Source organism: Erpetoichthys calabaricus, chromosome 8 (genome assembly GCF_900747795.2).
Source record: "Erpetoichthys calabaricus chromosome 8, fErpCal1.3, whole genome shotgun sequence".
NCBI classification, from domain to species: Eukaryota; Metazoa; Chordata; class Cladistia; order Polypteriformes; family Polypteridae; genus Erpetoichthys; species Erpetoichthys calabaricus.
The window spans coordinates 85,734,303-85,755,359 of NC_041401.2; the positions used below are offsets into that span (position 1 = coordinate 85,734,303).

The following is a 21,057-nucleotide window of genomic DNA, read 5'->3' on the forward strand; positions in this document are numbered from 1 at the left end:
GCCCTGCTGGATACCTTGGGGGCCACCGGGAGTCGCTGTAGGGGGGCTAGTGGGCTCTTATGTGCCCTATAACCCGGGAGTGCGTCATCATCATGTGACAGGAAGGAACGACGTGCTCCCGGGCTGAAGAAAAGGACTGTTTACCCTGACCCGGAAGGAATAAGGACTTGTGGGTTTGGTCAGGAACCACTTCCGGGTCAGGGGATATAAAAGGACTCTGGGAAGCCCAGTACACTGAACTGAGCTGGGAGGTAGGAGGGTGAAGTGTCTGGGCGAGGAGGATTGGTTTGTGAGAGTTGTAATTGTGATTTATATGAGTGTGGAGTGGAGGGTGCTTTGTGCACGTCAAGACAAAATAAAAGAGTCTTGTACTTTTATCCAGTGTGTGGAGTGGTACCTGAGGGTGTTAGAGGTGGCTCCACGCCTCTACTGCAACACGACATACAGAGAGACAGCAACAGGCACGTGCTAATTGCATGCATCAGCCCAGTGTGTGAGGGAGAGCGCAATCCAAGATGAGGGTCGTTGGTGCCGCATCTCGCGTTTCTCCCCTGTATTTGAACAGGAAATGCACCAATTCAGCAATTTTAACTATAAAAATTATCTAAATTATTGGAATCATACAGAAAACAAAATTTATAGCACAGACGAGTGGACAAATTTATTTTACGTTATCACTTTGTTTTTTTTTTTTACTTTTTATGATGGCCCCTGACCACACGTCCCTGAGGTGCAGTCATTGTGCCAGAGAAGTGCTGGACTTCCACTAAGAACTGATCCAGCTGGTCCTGCACTTAAACTCAGAGACTCTTTTCTTCTTCTTGCATGCTATATTTGCTTTTATTATCACCTGCGCTGTAATTAAAGTATTTCCAAACGTTATTTTCTCACTTTCTACCCGCAAACATCTATGTAAAACTTGCTATCGTCAATCACACGTGCTTACTGCTTCAACCCGACGAGCCAAACGTGCTCAACAAACAATTGCTTGTTTAATGTAATATATTTCTTTACAAAACATGAAACTCCAGAGACCTTTCTATCTTTTGGTGTGGAAAAGGCCTCTGATAGAGTTGGATGGGGAGATTTGTTAACTGTAGAGGAATTTGTTCCTTAATATATGTACAAGGAATAAATTACTTTACACTAGTCCAATTAATAAGAAACCTGGATTTCATATCAGAATATGGAAACCTGCAAAGAAGTGTATTATCCACAAATGCTTTTTGTGACTGATATTGAACCACTGGCTATAAACCTAGAGAAGTCTGACAGAAAAATGATCATAAGGAAAGGGCTTAAACAGAAAATAAAGCACTGTATCAGCAGCATAAGACATCTCAGACCCACATTCAACTATGTCATTAGTATTAAACTTGTTAGGAAAATGCCAATCTCCAAATTGAGATCTTAATAAAAGCAAGGGTTTTGTTCCCCAGTGCAATATCCTGCACAACAGGAGTTATATCACTTTTCGCCAATTATATTAGAACAGGTAAAATACTTGGACAATATCATTACAGTAATCCCTCCTCCATCGCGGGGGTTGCGTTCCAGAGCCACCCGCGAAATAAGAAAATCCACGAAGTAGAAACCATATGTTTATATGGTTATTTTTATATTGTCATGCTTGGGTCACAGATTTGCGCAGAAACACAGGAGGTTGTAGAGAGACAGGAACGTTATTCAAACACTGCAAACAAACATTTGTCTCTTTTTCAAAAGTTTAAACTGTGCTCCATGACAAGACAGAGATGACAGTTCTGTCTCACAATTAAAAGAATGCAAACATATCTTCGTCTTCAAAGGAGTGCGTGTCAGGAGCACAGAATGTCACATAGATAGAGAAAACAATCTCTAGCAAACAAATCAATAGGGCTGTTTGGCTTTTAAGTATGCGAAGCACCGCGGCACAAAGCTGTTGAAGGTGGCAGCTCACACCCCCTCCGTCAGGAGCAGAGAGAGAGAGAGAGAGAGAGAGTTTGTTTTTCAGTCAAAAATCAATACGTGCCCTTCGAGCTTTTAAGTATGCGAAGCACCGTGCAGCATGTCGTTTCAGGAAGCAGCTGCACAAAAGATAGCAACGTGAAGATAATCTTTCAGCATTTTTAGACGAGCGTCCGTATCGTCTAGGTGTGCGAACAGCCCCCCTGCTCAATCCCCATACGTCAGGATCACAGATAGTCAGCGCAAGAGTGAGAGAAAAGTAAGCAATCTAGCTTCTCAGCCATCTGCCAATAGCGTCCCTTGTATGAAATCAACTGGGCAAACCAACTGAGGAAGCATGTACCAGAAATTAAAAGACCCATTGTCCGCAGAAATCCACGAACCAGCAAAAAATCTGCGATATATATTTCATTATGCTTACATATAAAATCCGCGATGGAGTAAAGCCGCAAAAGGCGAAGCGCGATATAGCGAGGGATCACTGTATAAGAAAACAAAAATCTTTTTAAATACAGATTTGGTAATGCAATAGAAAATATGAAACAAGATGTTAATTAATGGTCCTCTCTCCATATTACCTTAGCCAGGAGAAGTCAGTTTGGTCTAACAATTTAGACTCAACTGTAGCAGTCTTCTGGAAATACAAAATGGCTATGCATTTAAAAGGCAACTGTATAGTGATCTAGAGCTAAAGGATGATTTTGACAGGTCTGCAAATACTCATACAATAAATCTGATACACAAAATATCTGAAAATGGCAAAAGTCTACAAATTTACACCTACTTCTTTAACCTATGTAGTACTCAATCTATGGAATTCAGTAAGGATTGTGAACTTTAGATATATATGCATTAACAATGTAGATGCATTTACTGAACTATTACAGTACAAGTTTAATCTTCCAGCAACACAGAGTTTTTCTAATATACACATTAAATTAAAAACTTTGTCAAAAGCAACTAACTGACCATCATCTTTTACCTGTATATATCTCTGAGGTGATACTGGTTAGCTGGATAAAGATTCAAACAGCATTTCCAAAAATAAAAAAATAAAATAATTTCCCTATACTGCAATTAGGGAATGAAGACAAAACGGATCTTTCAATTAAAAGTACAGAAAAGTATGTTAATTCTACTAATTATAAAATACATTCTAAGTCAACTAAAATTAAACATTGTTCATCATTCGGTACTCCATCAAAACTGTCTTAAATGTTTCCAGGGCAAGATCCACCTGTCAGTGATGTCATCGTACGATTAATTATATGATGTTGTATAATTAAACCACTTTGGGCAAAAACATTCCTAATGTTTAATATTAACATCTCTGAAGCAACACCAGATAGGTTAAAAGTGTGCTATATATAAAATACCGCAACTTCCACAATGATTTTTTTTACCTCCACCTAATACAATTTAATAGGAAAGTGATATACAATATTATTTCAGATTAGAGAAAAAATCGGATTCTCATTACAATGATCTGTTCAGAATTTTTTCAGAACTTGGTAAGAATTCATTATTTCATTAGTCTAAATGTGTATGCTGGGCCTGCACTGTCTTGAACCTTTTTTATTTTCTACCTGGCTTAATATAAAAAAACATTTTAGTTCTCGTCATATAGCTCTCTTAGTTAAATAAAAGTTGAATGCAGAGTTTCATGAACCATCTTCGTAATATACTATTGTACTTTACATGTTACTTTCATTTGACTGGGTTGTGTTTTATTTTTATGTTTAAATAAAAAGTAATCTTAAATAAATAAAAATTACAAAAGATGCCTTTATTGAAAAATTATGTTTTTCCCTGATTGTGATTATTGTATCTGGACAGGAAAATATTTGTGAATGCTTTATCAGAGGAGTTACAACATAATTTGTAAAAAAAAAAAAAAAAAAAATGTTATAGTTAATTAAGCCAAGGTATAGTAAACTTAACAAAATAAAGCTTGTATTATTTAAAACGCTATAATTCCACTTTGAAAAAAAGAACACTGAACATTTTACCCCTGGTTGAAAATCTTGGTTTGAATGAATTTATTCATATTTGATCAGGGTATACTGCACTACCCCGCCACCTCACACCCAATAACTGTATTAAAGTAAAGATACTGTCGAAATTTAAACATATATAGCAGGGGTGTCGAATCCCGGGCCTGGAAGGCCACAGTGGCTGCAGGTTTTCATTCAAACCCTTTTCCCAATCAGTGACTAGTTTTCACTGCTAATTAACTACTTTTCCCTTCATTTTTATGGTCCGGTTTTTAAGGATTCAGTCCTCTGAATTGATTCCTTTCTTCATTAAATGGCAGCCAAACAGAAATGGGACATTAAACGAGCCGACAGATGACCAGCTAAACTGGAATTTCAAACTCCAACCAATCTCTTAATGAGAAACTGATTCTTGCCGTTAATTAAACCCGTTAATTCTGAAAATTTCCAAAATTGTTGATTTTTCTGTTTTTTCTAAGAATACTGTCAAAATGTTGCGGTGACCTCGGAGATCAACTTTACTGAGAACTTCACCTTTCTTTATTTTCAGATACTGTGTGATGGGCACAGGTGGCTTGTTTTGTGTTTCATTCTTGTTTGGCCACAAATTAAGGGAAAAGAGACAACTAAGGGGCCTGAGTCAGGTTAATTAAAACTAAAGCAAAAGAAGTTAATTAGCAGCAAAAACCGGTCACTAATGAAGAAGATGGTTAGATTGAAAACCTGCAGCCACTGCGGCTTTCCAGGACCAGAGTTCGACACCTGTGATATATAGGATCAACCGGATACACAAGTAAATGGGTGCAAGTAAAATTCAAGGCTAATATTAAAAGTGCCAGAGACCTGGCTGAAACGCGGCTAGACAATGAAAACGCCATTAACAGACATATCTATCTATCTATCTATTTGGACACAAACTCAGCATATGCAGCTTTGAAAAAAAGAACATGTACATATAAATAAGACTTTATGGCCAACACCTTCCGAACCTCATTAAATTCACCTACCCTCCCCCCTCCTTATTTGCTTTGTATTGCCCTGGATTCCTAAGAGTCTAATCATGTTCCTCCGATGATGATACCTGGTAGGAGTCGAAAGCTTAGGAATAAAAAACTATTTTCATATACATGACTCATTTCCTCCCTTTGTGGATTTCTAGCTACAAATATGCAAACCGTGCATAAAGAGAAGTGATTAGTTTGATCAGCCATCTCCAGTTACCACAGTCTGCATCCTCAAAAGTAGGACAGTGAAGTAACAGTACTACTCGGTGGCAGAATATACAGATATCATATTGCTTCCTATTTAACCTCCTTGGTGTGAACCCTGAGCATGATTTGGGCTCTGAATTCTATGCAATTATAGGGAACATTGCTATCAAGCAATTCAATCTAATCTAAAAATAAACCCGTTTCAAGCTCAGGGTGACATGCAATGACACACTGTGACAGTGCAGGTCAGCTCCATGCTCCCTCTTCCATGTTGAGAGCCTCTTGAACCCAACATCGTCGATGGCCTTGACCAGCATGAATTGAACAGATGAGGACAAACACACCAAGCAAGGGGATGTTGTAAAGGTGCTCAGTGCTTTTATTAAAACAAATGTCCAATAAATAAATGATCCAATTAAATTAGGTGATGCTGGAGGTTAAAATCAGTCGAAAATAATCCTTTTAAAAAAAGAGGTTAAAAATGGGTCAGGAAACTGTCCCTAAAATCCATGAGCCCTGATGTAGTCCTTAAAAACAGACATCTCCTTGGCTTAACTCATAACTGGATAAGGAGGTGCCTAACTAGCAGTTCAGCCCACCTTCGTCGCTGCACCCCATTGAGCCTCCGACCCCTGCTGCCAGGATCGCTCCCCTGTGGTCTATGGCACCACCCGCAGGACACTTCTAAAGAGCCTCTCACTTCCCTGTAGCCACACTGCCTCTCTCCAAGGAGTCGCTATAACCGAGCAGCACTTTGACCTGGGAGCTGGCATGGCCATTCAGCTGGAGTGGCCATCAGGCTCCAAATGCCGTCCACATGCTCAGAGGGACTTCCTCCCAGCTGGCTGCCTTCTCTGCCTTTCTTGCACCAGATCTTTCCCTCGCTCTTGCCTTTTCTCTCTGCCCATCTTTTAAACTCTGGCATTTTTCCTGGTTTTTTTTTTTTTTAATTCCTTTCTGATTCTTCCCTCATCCTGCACTTGCACTTCCCTTTTAAAGCAGGGACATGGCACAGCTGCAGCGATCAACAGCTCCCAGCACCAATTAGGGTCACAAATGATCCTGCGCCTGTGCACTACTCTGCTCCCGCATTGCGCACACGAACCGCTCTCGCCACACTACCATGCCCTCACCTGAAAACCCAAGTCTGGTGATTATTTACTTAAAACTATGCCATCCAGCCACAGACCTCACTTTACCACACACACTTTATAGTATTATGCCCAAATAACTCAGGACATTATTCTACGACCATGTACTGGATTAAATAATAGCATGCTGAAAAAAAGTTCTACACTTTTTGCCACTTTATGGGAATTTAAAGTAACTCATCAATTTTCATGAGTGGGGCAGAGCCTCCAACAAAAAACAACTGCAAATCAAAAACCATAAAAACAGTTTTAGAACAAGCTGAAACTGAACTTTTGCTTAAATTGTTCAATAGTAATATTGACATAAATTGGTCACCAGATGTTGACAGGGAGAGTGAAACTGATGCATGATACAGCACTATACACTGGAACCATCATGATATGCCCAATGAATTTAGTTGTATGAAGCTTCACTGTGGTTTAGCAGTATCTGCATGACTAAAAATAGGTATAATCAAGGTCAAGGACGAGCAAGACATTAGTCCCATAAGCACTGCTCACAATAGGCAGCTGTCAAAGTTTGTGTCGAGAAAATTGGGGAAGTAATTTAGCCTAACACTATGGTAGCCTGCAACAGCAAAAGGGGCCCATTAATCATACATGTCAAACACTGACATTCACCCATCTCATGTGCAAAACAACAGGAAAAATAAAAAGTGCGGGAAGAACTTAGAACTTTAGAAAGTAACACTCTTTTTTTATTTTGTCCACATATGTAAAACCACAAAGCTGCAATAGGGTGTACTCTTTTATCACATGAATATAGATCATTAAAAACAACCACAATATTTTAAAAATGCCTCAATATGTTATCATTGTACCAAGATTATAACCTGTCAGACCCAAAAGACACACACATTTTGTTGCATGTGTTACAGAATAATATCCCAAACCAATAATACCCAAAGCCAGGAAATCACACAGAATCAAAGGCCATTGGATTCAGTGACTTTATTATTACATAGCTGCTATTCCTGGGCTTGAAGACATTTTTATACATAGCTTAACATCATAATATATTTTGACATTCCTGCTTTTGCTAATGGACAATACATAATGGAATTTTGTCACCTTTGTCTGACCACCCTTCAGTCAAACTCCTTATTAGGTTATGCATATCCATGGCCTTTATTCATTATGCTAATAACCAACACCATTTGGCATTTTCCAGTCATTGTCCTGTAACTTTCACCCTGCCCCCTTATTGCTAATCCTTCTCCTAGTCTTTGGCATCAGGTTTGAGGGTGTCATTTTGTTACATTGGTGGAGTAGTTACATGTAAGACTCAGTTAAAACACTGGAATACACTAAGGCTCAGTGCAATTCAGTGTTCAACTGTGCTTGAACTATATTGGTAGTGAAATTACAATATACTTTAAAAATAATATTTTATAAGGTGCAGAATCACATAGTAAAACAAGTGCTTAATTAAGTCCTTAATCATATTATACATTCTATTTTCTGTTCCTACTATATTCTAATTATCCAGTGTATATAAAATATCTACTAAATATTCATGCAGATATATTTCTATACATGTGCATATACTAAAAGTAAAAAAGCAGTTTTATTATTAAAAGAATTATGGTAAAGCAGAATTGTGGTGTGACGGAGTGTAATTGCCTGTATGTAAAAAGTGATGAAAAAGGCATGTAAATTGTTTTTCTTTTATTCCTCATTAAAGTTTTCCCTGTTCACTCACTTGAGTCTTCTCCACATGTCCAAGTACAGCACAGTTAATGAAACACTGTAGCTACCAACATCATGAAAGTTGGATGGTGAGTGCCATGGTGGTAGTGGTGGTAGATTAGGTCCCAAGTTCATCTTGTAATGTGGAAGTCAGGCAGCAGGTTGGCTTTTACATATTACATGTAAATACTTAAGTATATAACAGACTGACATATCTAAAAGATTTAATAGTCACTTTTCTCCAATATAGTAACTATCACTAGGCGGACCACTTCACACATGCTTGTAGATCACAGATTGCCCACCAACCTCATTTTAATTACCACTGTTTCCAACTTGGTTTGCTAGAGTAACATTGTAGTTAACTTTAGCAAACTTGTTTATCTAAATTAACACATTTTTAAATCATGATCAGAGAGATTAAGTATCATTGACTGTCTGCAGACATGTGGGACTTGGCCAATTGGTGCCAAAAAGTCATATTTTTATATTTTAGCTCACCCTTTATAGGGCATTGTTAGTTTGTGAGATAAAGAAATTGCATTTGCAAAAACTTTTCTTTACCTAAAAAAATTAAAGTTGCTTTGATCTGATGAAAGATACCAGATAATTGCCTCCACTCAATCTTCCAGTTTTACATCTACAAAGATCAAATTTACAAACTACCATGATGTGTAACACTTTTATTAGATTAGATATAGTCATGCTTGGATTTAAATTAATGCAAATGTTATGTTGTGATTGTTAGAAGGATACAGTATGTTTATGTTATTATATTCTCCAAAGGTCATTCTAAACTGTCAAATATGTAACCAGGATAACACCCTGCATATGAAAAGATTTGTTCAGGTCCCTGACTTCACATGTCATGTCACACGTTCTGGACATGTCCCTTGCTTTAACTACACTGCAATAAAACTGCCTATTTATCAGAGAGCCTTGGGATTGCAATGACCTTAATCATTTAACAGCTCTATTTGGTGAATAGAGGACCTCACTTAAACTTTATATATTTTACCTTATGCACTTTTTTTTTTTTTTTTATTAAAACATAACTAGCTCAGAAAAAAACAGCATCACATGAACTACAACACGCCATGGCAGCAATACACTTTACATGCAATCATGAATGGCTTCCTATCACTGGATGAGTAGTAACAGTTTCCAGTACAATCTGTAAGACATATTGGCTGGTTATGCAAGTACTTGGCACACCTAAAAATACAACTACTACTATAAATTGAAGTATTTAATATACAAAAGTTAAATGATACACATGTTTATAGGGTCACTTCTATAACAGAGTACAGTGAAATTCTTAATTGGATGTGCTAGTCAGAAGCCATGATTAGCGAGTATAAAAAACTTACCTCAAAACATTTGCCTTCCTTATCTGAAAAAACTCACATTATGAAACAAAGCTAAACCCAGCAAGACATCAACACAGCACAGAGCAGATATATTAGCTGGGTGTTTAAAAATTTTTACTTCAGTTCACAGAGATATACGGAGACCTTTTAAGTTGCAAGTTAAATGAAAACAGTTATAGGGGGGAAACAAGTTGTGAATGACAACAAAAAAATATTAATAAATAATTTAAGCAATTAATGACTATCCATAAAAATAGACCACAAAATACTACTATTTGCACTTTTAACCATCTTAATAAATAGTCTTTTGGACATGCGGTTAAGACAGCATACCTGGAGTGAGAGAGCACGCCTGCAGCTGTCGAATTACGTGACTCAATTCACCCTGCAAAGTGGCTCCATTGGAGTTTTTTAGGGTCATCAGCATGCTTTCTACGTCCACAATTCCATCACCTTCTGCATCAAATTGGCTAAAAGCCTGTAGAAAACAAATTAGTTAAAACTTATATTTACTGCTGAAGAAATAATGTGAAATTATTTAATCTGGGAACATTATACAATGTTTCATTTGATCCAAAATTTGACACAAACATACAGTAACAAAAGTAAGTCTTTCAGATTTAAATGAAAAATGTGTACATAAACTTATAGTATTGCTTCCTGCCAAAAACCAAAGTGAAACAGACTCTCTTTCAAAATTTAGGTCAGTAGTTTAGGTTTAAGAGGAACTCAATAACATGCAGATGGTGAAATTTACTTTAGTATTTTACATACATGAAAATAATGAAGTAATATTTAGTAAACTGAAGACATCCACAGAGTATACTTTTAAAACAGATTCTGATGGTATTCTTAATCCATAAGAGAACAAATAATTACAAGGCTTTGGTTCATGTGTGGAATCTGCAATTAACCTAAAACAGAATTTTAATCCACAGGCATTAAGGTGATTCAACAGCCACTTACATTGAACAACTGCATGAGTTTACTTTAAGTGGATTTCTTGTATATAGTGATGTTATATTTATAGGTACATTATTATCACATGTACAAAGTATATTAGTTTTCCAACTTGCATGTGCCAGTCAACATCACCACTCTCTGGTGCCATAATTAGGAAGTATAACTGTAATACCTCAATATAATATCTGCCTTTCTTACCTGAAAAATCAGACATTTTATGGATGATGTTGTATGCATTATTTTAAAGACACCACTAGCTGAAAGATGTACTGATGTACTGACAATTACTTGGTGGAGTGGATGAAGTTCTGAGTGATGACTGTGTTCAAAAGTTCATTACAATATAAAATTAACTCCATAAAATTTGTTTTTTATCACTACTGACGGGCCATGCAGCACCTTTGACACATTTTTACCCTTTAGACGTGTTTTTGATGTTTTTTCATATGCACATGGGCAAAGGCAGCTGTTTCTATTCAAACTTTGCCGAACACGTGGGAAGCAGTGCAATGCAGATACAGAGCAGTGCAAGCAACAATAAAAGACAAAAGAGAACGTAAATAACCAACACTGGAGTGACTAATAATAAAATTTAAACATATTTGCTTAGTGAGATATAATTAAAGTGTAAAAAGGATGAAGCAATACACAGCAATCATACTGAGGAGCATTACCATTGATGGGTGAGAGAGGGTATGAGCATAAATTCAACAGGGGAAGAACATTTAAAACAATGTAGGTGAGGGTGCTGGACTTAAAAGACAGGAAGCAAGAGAAATGTCATTTAGGAAGGCAAGCAGGAGAAAAGGAAAGTTTATTAGCTAAGATAAAGGCACATAGCATGCAGATTGAGGGTGAAACAGCTATTTACAGGGGCTAGCAGGTTTTAAATGACTTACAGTATGCAGTTCCCTTAAACGTGTATTTAATTTCTTAAATTATAATTAAATAATTCAAAATGTATTTAATTTCTTAATTAAAAGAGGTTGGAGTTGTTCAATAATCCAAATTTTAAAAATGAGGTCAGAGTGATGCAAGTCGTGTTTGAAGGTGGATTTTTTGGAAGACTGCTTTGAAGAAGCTTGCTTCCAGGAGGCATACACCTGCCAGAGATGCCACCTAATCTATCACCTTTAGATCAGGATCCCTGAACATTGAGGAGTAGGTAGCTAACCTGCAAAGAAGTAGAGAATTGTCGGCTCTTACCCAGATATCCTTTAGGGTGATGGTGTGCACCACCAAGGTGGCGCAGGTAGGAACTCTAGACCACGGAGGTAAAAACAGATCGGTCACAGTCAGAAGTAAGTACAAAGTAAACTGTAAAACTGTACAAAGTAAAGGCTGCATGCTGTCCAAAGTTATCAATCACAGAGTTGGAAGTGTCCAATCATTTTCATACAAAGTTGGACGGTGACTAGGAAAAATCTGAGGTGGTAAGCAGGGATGAGAAATGCCAACAGGTCATATCAAAATTTGTCTCAAGAAATAGGATGGTATTAATAGTTGGGAGACTTTATCATTAGGAAGGGTTGAATCTCAGATTCTTGGATGGTGTGTTCCCTCCCAGATGAACAGGTGGGAATAATTTCTGGGAGGGTGGATAGGCCTCTGTCCAGTGCAGGGATGGATCCAATTGTCAATATTGGAAAAAATGTCATACGTTATGTAAGGGCAGGCTGCCAGATCTACAAACTAAATGTAAAGAGTTAGGTGCAAAGATGAAAGCATAACTGCCTGTGCTACATGTTTGTCCAGGTAAAATGTAGGAGAATAAAATGAATAAAAGGGCAATAGGAGGCTCACATTGCTGCAGTGAAGCGCCACAGAAGCAAATCATAAAAGATCGGGGTCGCGCTATAAGTCCCTGTCTTGCACCCCAAAACACAAGGCTTATTCTCAGTACTTTATCAAAACCAGCTTTATTCAGCTTGAAACAGGAATGGCACAGTTATTTATTGTAGCGTGATCTGCCACTCTGCTATACACAGACATAGCAGTCAGGCAAGATCGTGGCCAGGTCAGTGATTAAGTAATCCTGTTACAGTACCTGCATTTACAATTTACGTGCTCCTAACCTTGCATCACCCATCGAGATCTTTTCTGTTTACTTTGGCGGAGAGACGCAGCATATCTGTGAGCCGTACAAACACGGAGATCGCACTTCGGGACGCTCTTCGGCTTGCTGTCTAGTTGGGGGAGGTCCCAAAAGAGTTTACAAACCTCACATTTTCTTGAATGAGTGCCGCATTAATAGGAATGTTTTTTGAACAAGCATCACTGAACCACATAAAAACGGCTTTTTCGACGTCTTCAAATGCAGCAGTTCACATACGGTTGCAACCCAAGATTTTTCTACTTTTTTTGCTGTTTTTCAAGAAAGTTGACAGTGTCAATGGCGAAATTCCGAATTCACCGGCAACGTCTTTTTTCTTTTTGCAGCAATCAAGAGCTGCAAAAAATTAAAGTGGTTTTTTTTTTCTAATATGAACTGTTATTTTTCTGTGTCTGCCGTTTCTATAGGAGGGTGACAATGAGTTAAATTCCAATGGATGCTTTTCAAATGTCGGCGAGCAATAACTAAAAGGTATCACTGAAAACCGCAGGAAACGAAAAAGGCAAAAATAAATAAATAAATAAACCAGTACAGGTAAAGTTCGAAGAAAGAAAAAAAATTAGTGTTTCTGTTTGGGGATCGTTGTGCACAACTGAGCTGCGGCCACAGAACTAACTGCCCTGTGGATGATTCATTCAGGCATTTCAAGGTCTTTAGTGCACTTCGTTATAATGAAAGTATCTGCTGAATGTACTTCGTGGTAACGAGATTTCTATAGACTTGTGTCATATGGGGAAGCTGTCGGGACCATAAAAATACTTCGCTGTAATGAAAATTTTGTTGTAAAGATATTCATTATAATGGAATTTTACCTATATACACACACATACACGCAGATAAATGTGCTGTGAAATGTGGCAATTAAAGTTAAAAAAATGATATTTGAGCATAAATAAATGTTTAATGAAATATATGATTTTGTTGCTTAATTTGTTATGGATTCTTTTTTTTATTTTATTTATTTCAGTGACACTGCACGCAACAGAAACAATGCCTTGAAATGAAAACTGTTTTTTTTTCACCCATCTAACCTGGCTGTAAACAAGCTGGTTAAGTTTGCAAAAAATACTAAACTAGGTGGAATGACACAGAATACAGAATCTACCCAATCATTGCAGAGACCTTTGGAATTAATATAGGTTTGCTAAGATTTGTGACACATGAAATTTAATGCAAATAAATATGTCATTTTACCTAGGAAGTAAAAATGTTAGCTATGAATACCGACTGACAGTTTGAACCTTGAAAGTATTACTTGTAAGGAGGACCTAGGAGTTACAGTGGACTCAATAGTATCTTCATTCACACAATGTATAGAAGCAATGCAGGAGGACACTAATGTTAAGTTAGATGGCATAGCTTTTAAAGTATAAGACATGGGATACTATGTTTAAGCTATATAACGCATAAGTGAGGTGAGGGCACATCTGAAGTACTGCATGCAGTTTTGATTTGCATATTTTAGGGAGTCTGAGAGTTTGTTAATACAACTAAATTTGTTTTATCCTCTCCAAAATGAGGAAAGTAATATAGTATCTTAAAATTTCTTTAAAAAGGGAACAGCAGTTTTAAAGTTGGTAAAATGCACACAGTCATGGCCGAAATTATCGGCACCCCTGGAATTTTCCTTCAAAATGCACCATTTCTCCCAGAAAATTGCTGCAATTACAAATGTTTTGGTATACACGTTTATTTCCTTTATGTGCATTGGAACAACACAAAAAAACAGAAAAAAAGCCAAATCTGACATCATTTCACACAAAACTCAAAAACCGGGCTGGACAAAATTATTGGCACCCCCTACTAAATATTTGGTTGCACACCCTTTGGAAAAAATAACTGAAATCAAGCTCTTCCTATAACCATCAACAAGCTTGTTACACCTCTCAACTGGAATTTCCGACCACTCTTCTTTTGCAAACTGCTCAAGGTTTCTCAGATTTGAAGGGCGCCTTCTCCCAACAGCAATTTTGAGATCTCTCCATAAGTGTTCAATCTGATTTAGATCTGGACTCATTGCTGGCCACTTCAGAACTCTCCAGCGCTTTGTCTTCAACCATTTCTGAGTGCTTTTAGAGGTATGTTTGGGGTCATTGTCCTGCTGGAACATCCATGACCTCTGACGCAGACCTAGCTTTCTGACAATGGGCCCTACATTGCTCCCAAATATCTTTTGGTAGTCTTCAGATTTCATGATGCCTTGCACACAGTCAAGGCATCCAGTGCCAGAGGCAGCAAAACATCTCCAAAACATCTTAGAACCTCCACCATGTTTGACTGTAGGTACTGTGTTCTTTTCTTCATAGGCCTCATTCCATTTTCTGTAAACAGTAGAATGAAGAGCTTTACCAAAAAACTCTACCTTGGTCTCATCTGTCCACAAGACGTTCACCCAGAAGGACTATGACAAACTCCAGTCTGGATTTTTTATGTTTCTGTGTCAGCAGTGGGGTCCTCCTGGCTCTCCTGCCATAGCGTTTCATTTCGTTCAGATGTCGACAGATAGGGTGCAACAGTGTCAGCTCGAACTGAGTCTGCAAAACCGCTTGAATATGTTTTGAAGTTGATTGGGGCTGTTTATCCACCATTCGGACTATCCTTCGTTGCAGTCCTTTATCAATTTTTCTCTTCCCTCCACGTCCAGGGAGATTAGCTACAGTGCCATGTGTTGTGAACTTCTTGATTATGTTGCGCACAGTGGACAAAGGAACATGAAGATCTCTGGAGATGGACTTGTAGCCTTGAGGTTGTTGATATTTTTCCACAATTTTTGTTCTCAAGTCCTCAGACAATTCTCTGCTCCTCTTTCTGTTCTCCATGCTTAGTGTGGCACACTCAGACACACAACAGAAAGGTTGAGTCAACTTTTCTCCATTTTAACTGGCTTCACGTGTGATTGCTATATTGCCAGCACCTGTTTCTTGCCACAGTGCAACAGGTGAGTTCAAACGAGCATCATATGCTTGAAATAAAATGATATACCCACAATTTTGAAAGGGTGCCAACAATTTTGTCTGGCCCATTTTTAGAGTTCTGTGTGACATGATATCAGATTTGGCTTTTTTTCTCTGTTTTTTTGTGTTGTCCCAATGCACATAAAGGAAATAAATATGTATATACTAAAACATTTGTAATTGCAATAATTTTCTGGGAAAATTCCAGGGGTGCCGAAAATTTCGGCCAGGACTGTATGTATGTTTATGACTTTTTTGACAGTAACATGTTTAACTTCGTAACATTTCCTTGCATTTCAAAAATGGCACAGTGAGTTCTTCAATCTGAGATAAAAACTTTGCTTAGATGCTCACATTAATAAACTTGTGAAAATATTCAAAATGAATCCTTATTTTTTTTTTGATCATGATTTTTGTTTGCTCTAAAAAACAGTTATATGTATCCTATATCCGATTGCCTGAGATTGCATTGCAATTATTTCCATTAGAAGATATTTTAATAATAAATCATTGACAGCATGACTTAGTAAGCTTATCTTAAGTATATTATTTTACATTGGTACACTCATTCACCTTCAATGGTAATTGTTCACTTTTAAAAAGGTCTAATTATAGACACTGGTCAAAAAAAATGTTTTGCTCTATCACAGTTAAAGAAGAGGACCATTTAATATTATTGTATCTTACTTGAAGATAGAATTTAAATAACTACAAAAAAAAATGAAATTTACATTGTTACATTACCCAAACGTATTTAAAATTAACCAAAATTTAAACAATTAAAACTGAACATGCTGGGAAACTCTTGGTTATTCTAATCTACATTTTATTTATACTGTATTTATTTACTAGCTGTGATACCCGGCTTCACCCAGGAAATCAATGGGCCTCAGTTATGGGGCCGCTGGGTAGCCACTTATGCAGGACTCTGACGATTACAACATTTTTTGTGTATATTGCAATAAAATCACAAGACAATCAAAAGCAATAATGGTATTTTTGTATTCCCAAGGTTGTCTTTTTTTGAAGTAAATCGTAAGTCTCCATGTTGTCTGTTCTCCCTCATTAGTAAAATATGCAAGGTGCACAAGTATATCCCAAGGCGAGCAATGCATCACAGCTAAGTGAAACTACTTTAATCAAAGATCCTACCTATGTTGAGCCACATATAGTGAAAGGCTCATTACCATTGGGTAGAAGGTCTGAAAGAGTTTCAGACCTTTCCAATGATGCATAGTTGTCTCAGATTTGTCATTTGTACTAGATTTCACTGCTTTGTGTATAAGGCAATGTACTGTGTATCCCACAGCTGATCTTTAAGCATCATTACACACAAGTTTCTGTGAGAGTGCATTCGTAATTTTGGCTGATTTGCAATAAGACTTGAAGTTTGTACTAGGGAAATATCTTTTGCATACAGCTGAAATCATAGAAAAGTTACAGAATGCAGTGATAAGGGATATGAAGACCTCAAGTCTTATTAAGAATGACAAGTTTGTTGAAGGACTCAGTGCTATGCTTGATTTGTAACTACTGCTTAGTATGATTTTGAAGCATCACATTGCATAGTTTAACAGTAAAATATAATAGGTTCAATTACCATATCCGGATTATGCATCCTGTATGTTCTCCCTATGTTAGTTTTCTAAGCAGTGCCCATCCAATTTTAACTTTTTAGTGTACCAGTCAAATACTGCTATGTTGTATCTGCTTGAAGTTGCACTTTCACAGGGGACAACTCTTTGATCAAATGTATTTGCATCACACCACACTGCGCTACTGTTTGCAGTTTCATGTTGGGTCCTACAACCTCACCTCCCGATTGAATTTAAATGAACCACACCTCATGAACTTTCACAGGGGACCGTTCTTCGATTGAATGCCACACCACTGTAACGATGCAGGTTCTGCTCCATGCTCCCTTCTTGCTTTTGGGAGCCCTTGAACCCAACACCGTCGGTAATGTCACCGATAAGCTTGGCAGTGAGGCACAACAAATGGGGCAAGGGAATGGTGTAAAAAAAGTGTCAAGTGCTTTTATTAAAACAACAACAAAAACAAAGTGTCCAAATTAAATAAAGTGCAGTGCTTCACAATCCTTAAATAAATAAATAATCCATTAAAACAGAAGTGAAATAGTGGAGGTTAAAAAAAACAATAGAAAAAATCTTTAAAAAACAACGAGGTTAAAACAATGGCATGAAGCAGTCTCTTAAAATCCAAAGCACAGTGCCTTCTTTCTACCTGGCAGCTCCCCTGCTTCTCCCATACAGGCCCTGCAACAGGGGAGTCACCCTATCAGCAGGTGTAGCTGACCTTACTTCTGTCCGGTTGCCTTCCGTATCCTGGCTCCGTACAGCTACCTTACCAGACCAAGACTTGGGTTACCCAGCGGCCAGGACGCTCACACTGAGGCTCACCCTCCTAAGTCTCCTCGACTCCCGTTGCCTTCCACGGGGAGTCATCCATACTGCCGGTCACTCCAGCTCCTAGAAACCGTTCAGCTGGAGCAACCACTTCCAACTGCCCCTCCTCTAGTGTCGGCCACACACTGATCATGAGGGGCTCTCCATTCCAGCTGCCTGCATTTACCAGCAAGCCTGCTCTCTCTCACACCGGCTATCCTCTCCATGCTTCTGCCACCTTCTTCCCTGCAACCCCCGTCTTTCTTTCCGATCTCCTTTTATTTTCTCTCCCCTTGCTAGCCGCCTCGCGCTTCAATATATTACAGGGACGTGGATCAGCTGTGGCAATCAGCAGCTCCTGGGAACAATTACAAATGCGGAAGACTCCTCAGCTGTGCACTTAAGTGAGAATCGTCTGCATCACAATTCCCCGAGAACCACTCGGCCACACACACACACCACGCCCCCTTGTTAAGCTGCGAGTGCGGCGATTATTTTAAAACTGGCCCTTTTGACATGAGCTGTGGACCCCCTATGTACATCCAACTGTATAACTTTACAATGCTAAGCTTAATGCTTAGTTGATTCCAGGGTTGTACATATGTTGGTTATGTACTGTAAAATCTAGGTCTTTGGAGAGAAATTCCTAAAATACCTAATTTTTTGTGTTTTATTTAGTTAATATTGGTGTTAAAGGTTTTTATTCATATAAAGACTTTCTTTTAAAATTCTTAAAAGTGTTATACTCACTACTCTTCATTTACTACATAAGCAGAATAATAATTTACTAGCCGAAGCCCGCCATTGCATACGGCGGTGTAAGAATAGGAATGGAAAACGGTGAGAAAGGAATTCAGAAATCAAGAAGAAATAAATACTTCTTGAAAGACGCAGTTGTGAATAGGTGTTTTGGTGGAGACGACAGATAATGAGTCAAAAGATCTACTCGTACTACAATATCAGGTCTGTGCTCTGTTCTTTGGGTATCCAACAGTGCATATAGAATTTCCGGCCAAGCAGGATTACATGTGAAAGTGATAAATAAATCGGGCTTTCCGAATTTATGTACTATGGCCATGGCATCCTGATAGTTTTGTTGCATGTATCTTGGACTTCCTGGAAATGTGGATGGTAATATGATCATTTTGCCTACACGTACATTATTTTCAGTGTTTGCTTGCAGTGCGTCTGATAGTCCTTTGTATTGTTCCAAGTGCAGATCTTGTTGATGTAATCTGAAATTGTTAAAACAGAGGGTGCGCGTCTCAACTTATGTATCTACGCCGTACTGTTGGAACAGTTTGCCGCTGGAGTGCAAAATACTAAATGTATTCCTCATTGCTAATCTGTACGCGTAAAATTGGCATTGAGTAAGCCTTATTCGCTTGCCGGTTCTTTTATCGGGAACATGTTGTAAATCTTTGTGCCAGCCAATGTTTCCGTAACGGAATAAAAGTGGGTAAACCATAAGATCACAATTCATATTGAGTGTGGAAATCTGTTTACAGGAGTTGCCTATGGGATAGATGCAAATGTCCCTTTCGGCAGGCGGTTCGCCATCTTCTCCGACGAAAATCGATGCAACATCGGTGTCTCATGTCAGGGCATTGTATTGTTGTAAATCCTGCCTAGGGTTTTCCTTGAAAACCATTCGTACAGATGCTGTTGGATTGGAGTGAGCGATTTCATGCATGTGTTTGAATGATTTAGCGAAGGGGTTGATGGTTCTGAGCATGGAATCTAGCTGGAGAAGTAAATTTTCGCTGCATGCAGAGTTTGCTTTATTTTGTAAGCATACTTCAGTAGCTTGCGCTGTGTCAAAAACATACAACTGTCCATATCCTGGAGAGGTAGAAGTGTTAGCGTATAGTAGAGAGATTTGGTGATAAATTTGCTCGTATATTTTAAAACAATATGGTCCGTGGCCAGGAGGGTTGAGTTATCTGTGCACCCATGGAAGCAAACATTAGAGAAGGGTTGTATTCTCGAATGTGTTCACGATAATTTTTAGCTTCTGATGTTTGCTGTGTAAGAAGCTGTTGTAAAGACACAGGTGGCTCCCGCAAAGGTGGTAAAGCTACTTTACCGTTGTGGCAGCACCTCGAGTACTTGTTGGATATATTACGCTCAGCAGGCCAGTACAGTGCATAACAGTGTTTTCACTGCTGGTCTGGAGTCCCAATGTTGTACTCTTGGACGGGAAGTTAGGAATTAGGTGAAGAAGTACCTGTGGTAACGGGAAGAGGATTGTGTGTATGTCTGATGAGACTGTGTTGGTTTGGAAACGTTGCTTTGCAGATGTCGCATTGCAAGAGTTGTGAATGAGTTTTGTTGTGTTTAGTCAGACAATCATGTGTAGTGAACTTCTTATTGCATTTCTGGTACTCATATAGTTGTTGGGAAGAATGCCTTGTGTTTAGCAAGTGAAGTTTGTTTTTGAAAGGTTTTGATGCAGGAATCGCACTGGAAGAATGTGGGGAAGGGTTTGGAGGAGGACGAATAGGAATCGAGAAATACCGTGTCGGCAGGACCGATTTTGAAGAGAAGCCACAGGCAGCGTGGGGAAGGGTTTGGAAGAGGATGAATAGGAATCGAGACATGCTGTGTCGGCTGCGTGTGGGCGGGACCGGTTTTGAAGAAGAGCCACAGGCAGCGTGGGGAAGGGTTTAGAAGAGGACGAATAGGAATCGAGAATTGCTGTGTCAACTGCGTGTGGGTGGGGCCGGTTTTAAAGTGGAAGCAGGATGAACCAGAACAGAAATATAGATGAGATATTTTCTGTTTTGTTTTTTTTTCCCTCCACGGAACTAACTGCAGTTCATTTGAGCTGCTCGCTGTTAAGGATGCTACATACACTCCTTGGTGGTGCTGGTGCAAAAGACGCTAAAGCAGAACTCAGTATTAAAGCAATATTCAGTAATGTTACAAAGGTGATTTAAAGATGACTCATTCAAGGCTAAAAATTGTTAGAATTTCGACTCCCCATTAGAATCAAATGCTAATATTTGCACTACCAACAACGTCAAAATAGTTACTACATAGTTTTACTTGACATTCTAAAAAACAGCAGCTGTTTCAGCTACAGAAATAATCTTGCTTCATTCTGTTCAATTCTACTTTGGCTAAAATCAGTTAATTGCTGTGTTTCTTTTTTCAACTTCAAAAAAGTGCTGAAAATGATCATTGATTGGTTTTGCAAAATTAATGACAATGTGTAGGTGGACAACAGTGTTGGCTTTTTCTAAGGTCTGAAAATTGCT

The 21,057-nt window shown here is 38.3% G+C and overlaps 1 protein-coding gene across 1 annotated transcript in view; it reads right to left on the reverse strand.

The window, feature by feature from the left end:
- Positions 1-21,057, reverse strand: part of zzef1 (zinc finger, ZZ-type with EF hand domain 1) — a 281,144-nt gene that overhangs the window by 256,625 nt on the left and 3,462 nt on the right. The window contains exon 2 of the mRNA XM_028807021.2: positions 9,696-9,840. Coding sequence (XP_028662854.1) covers positions 9,696-9,840 — 145 coding nt within the window. The remainder of the gene's footprint in view (positions 1-9,695; positions 9,841-21,057) is intronic.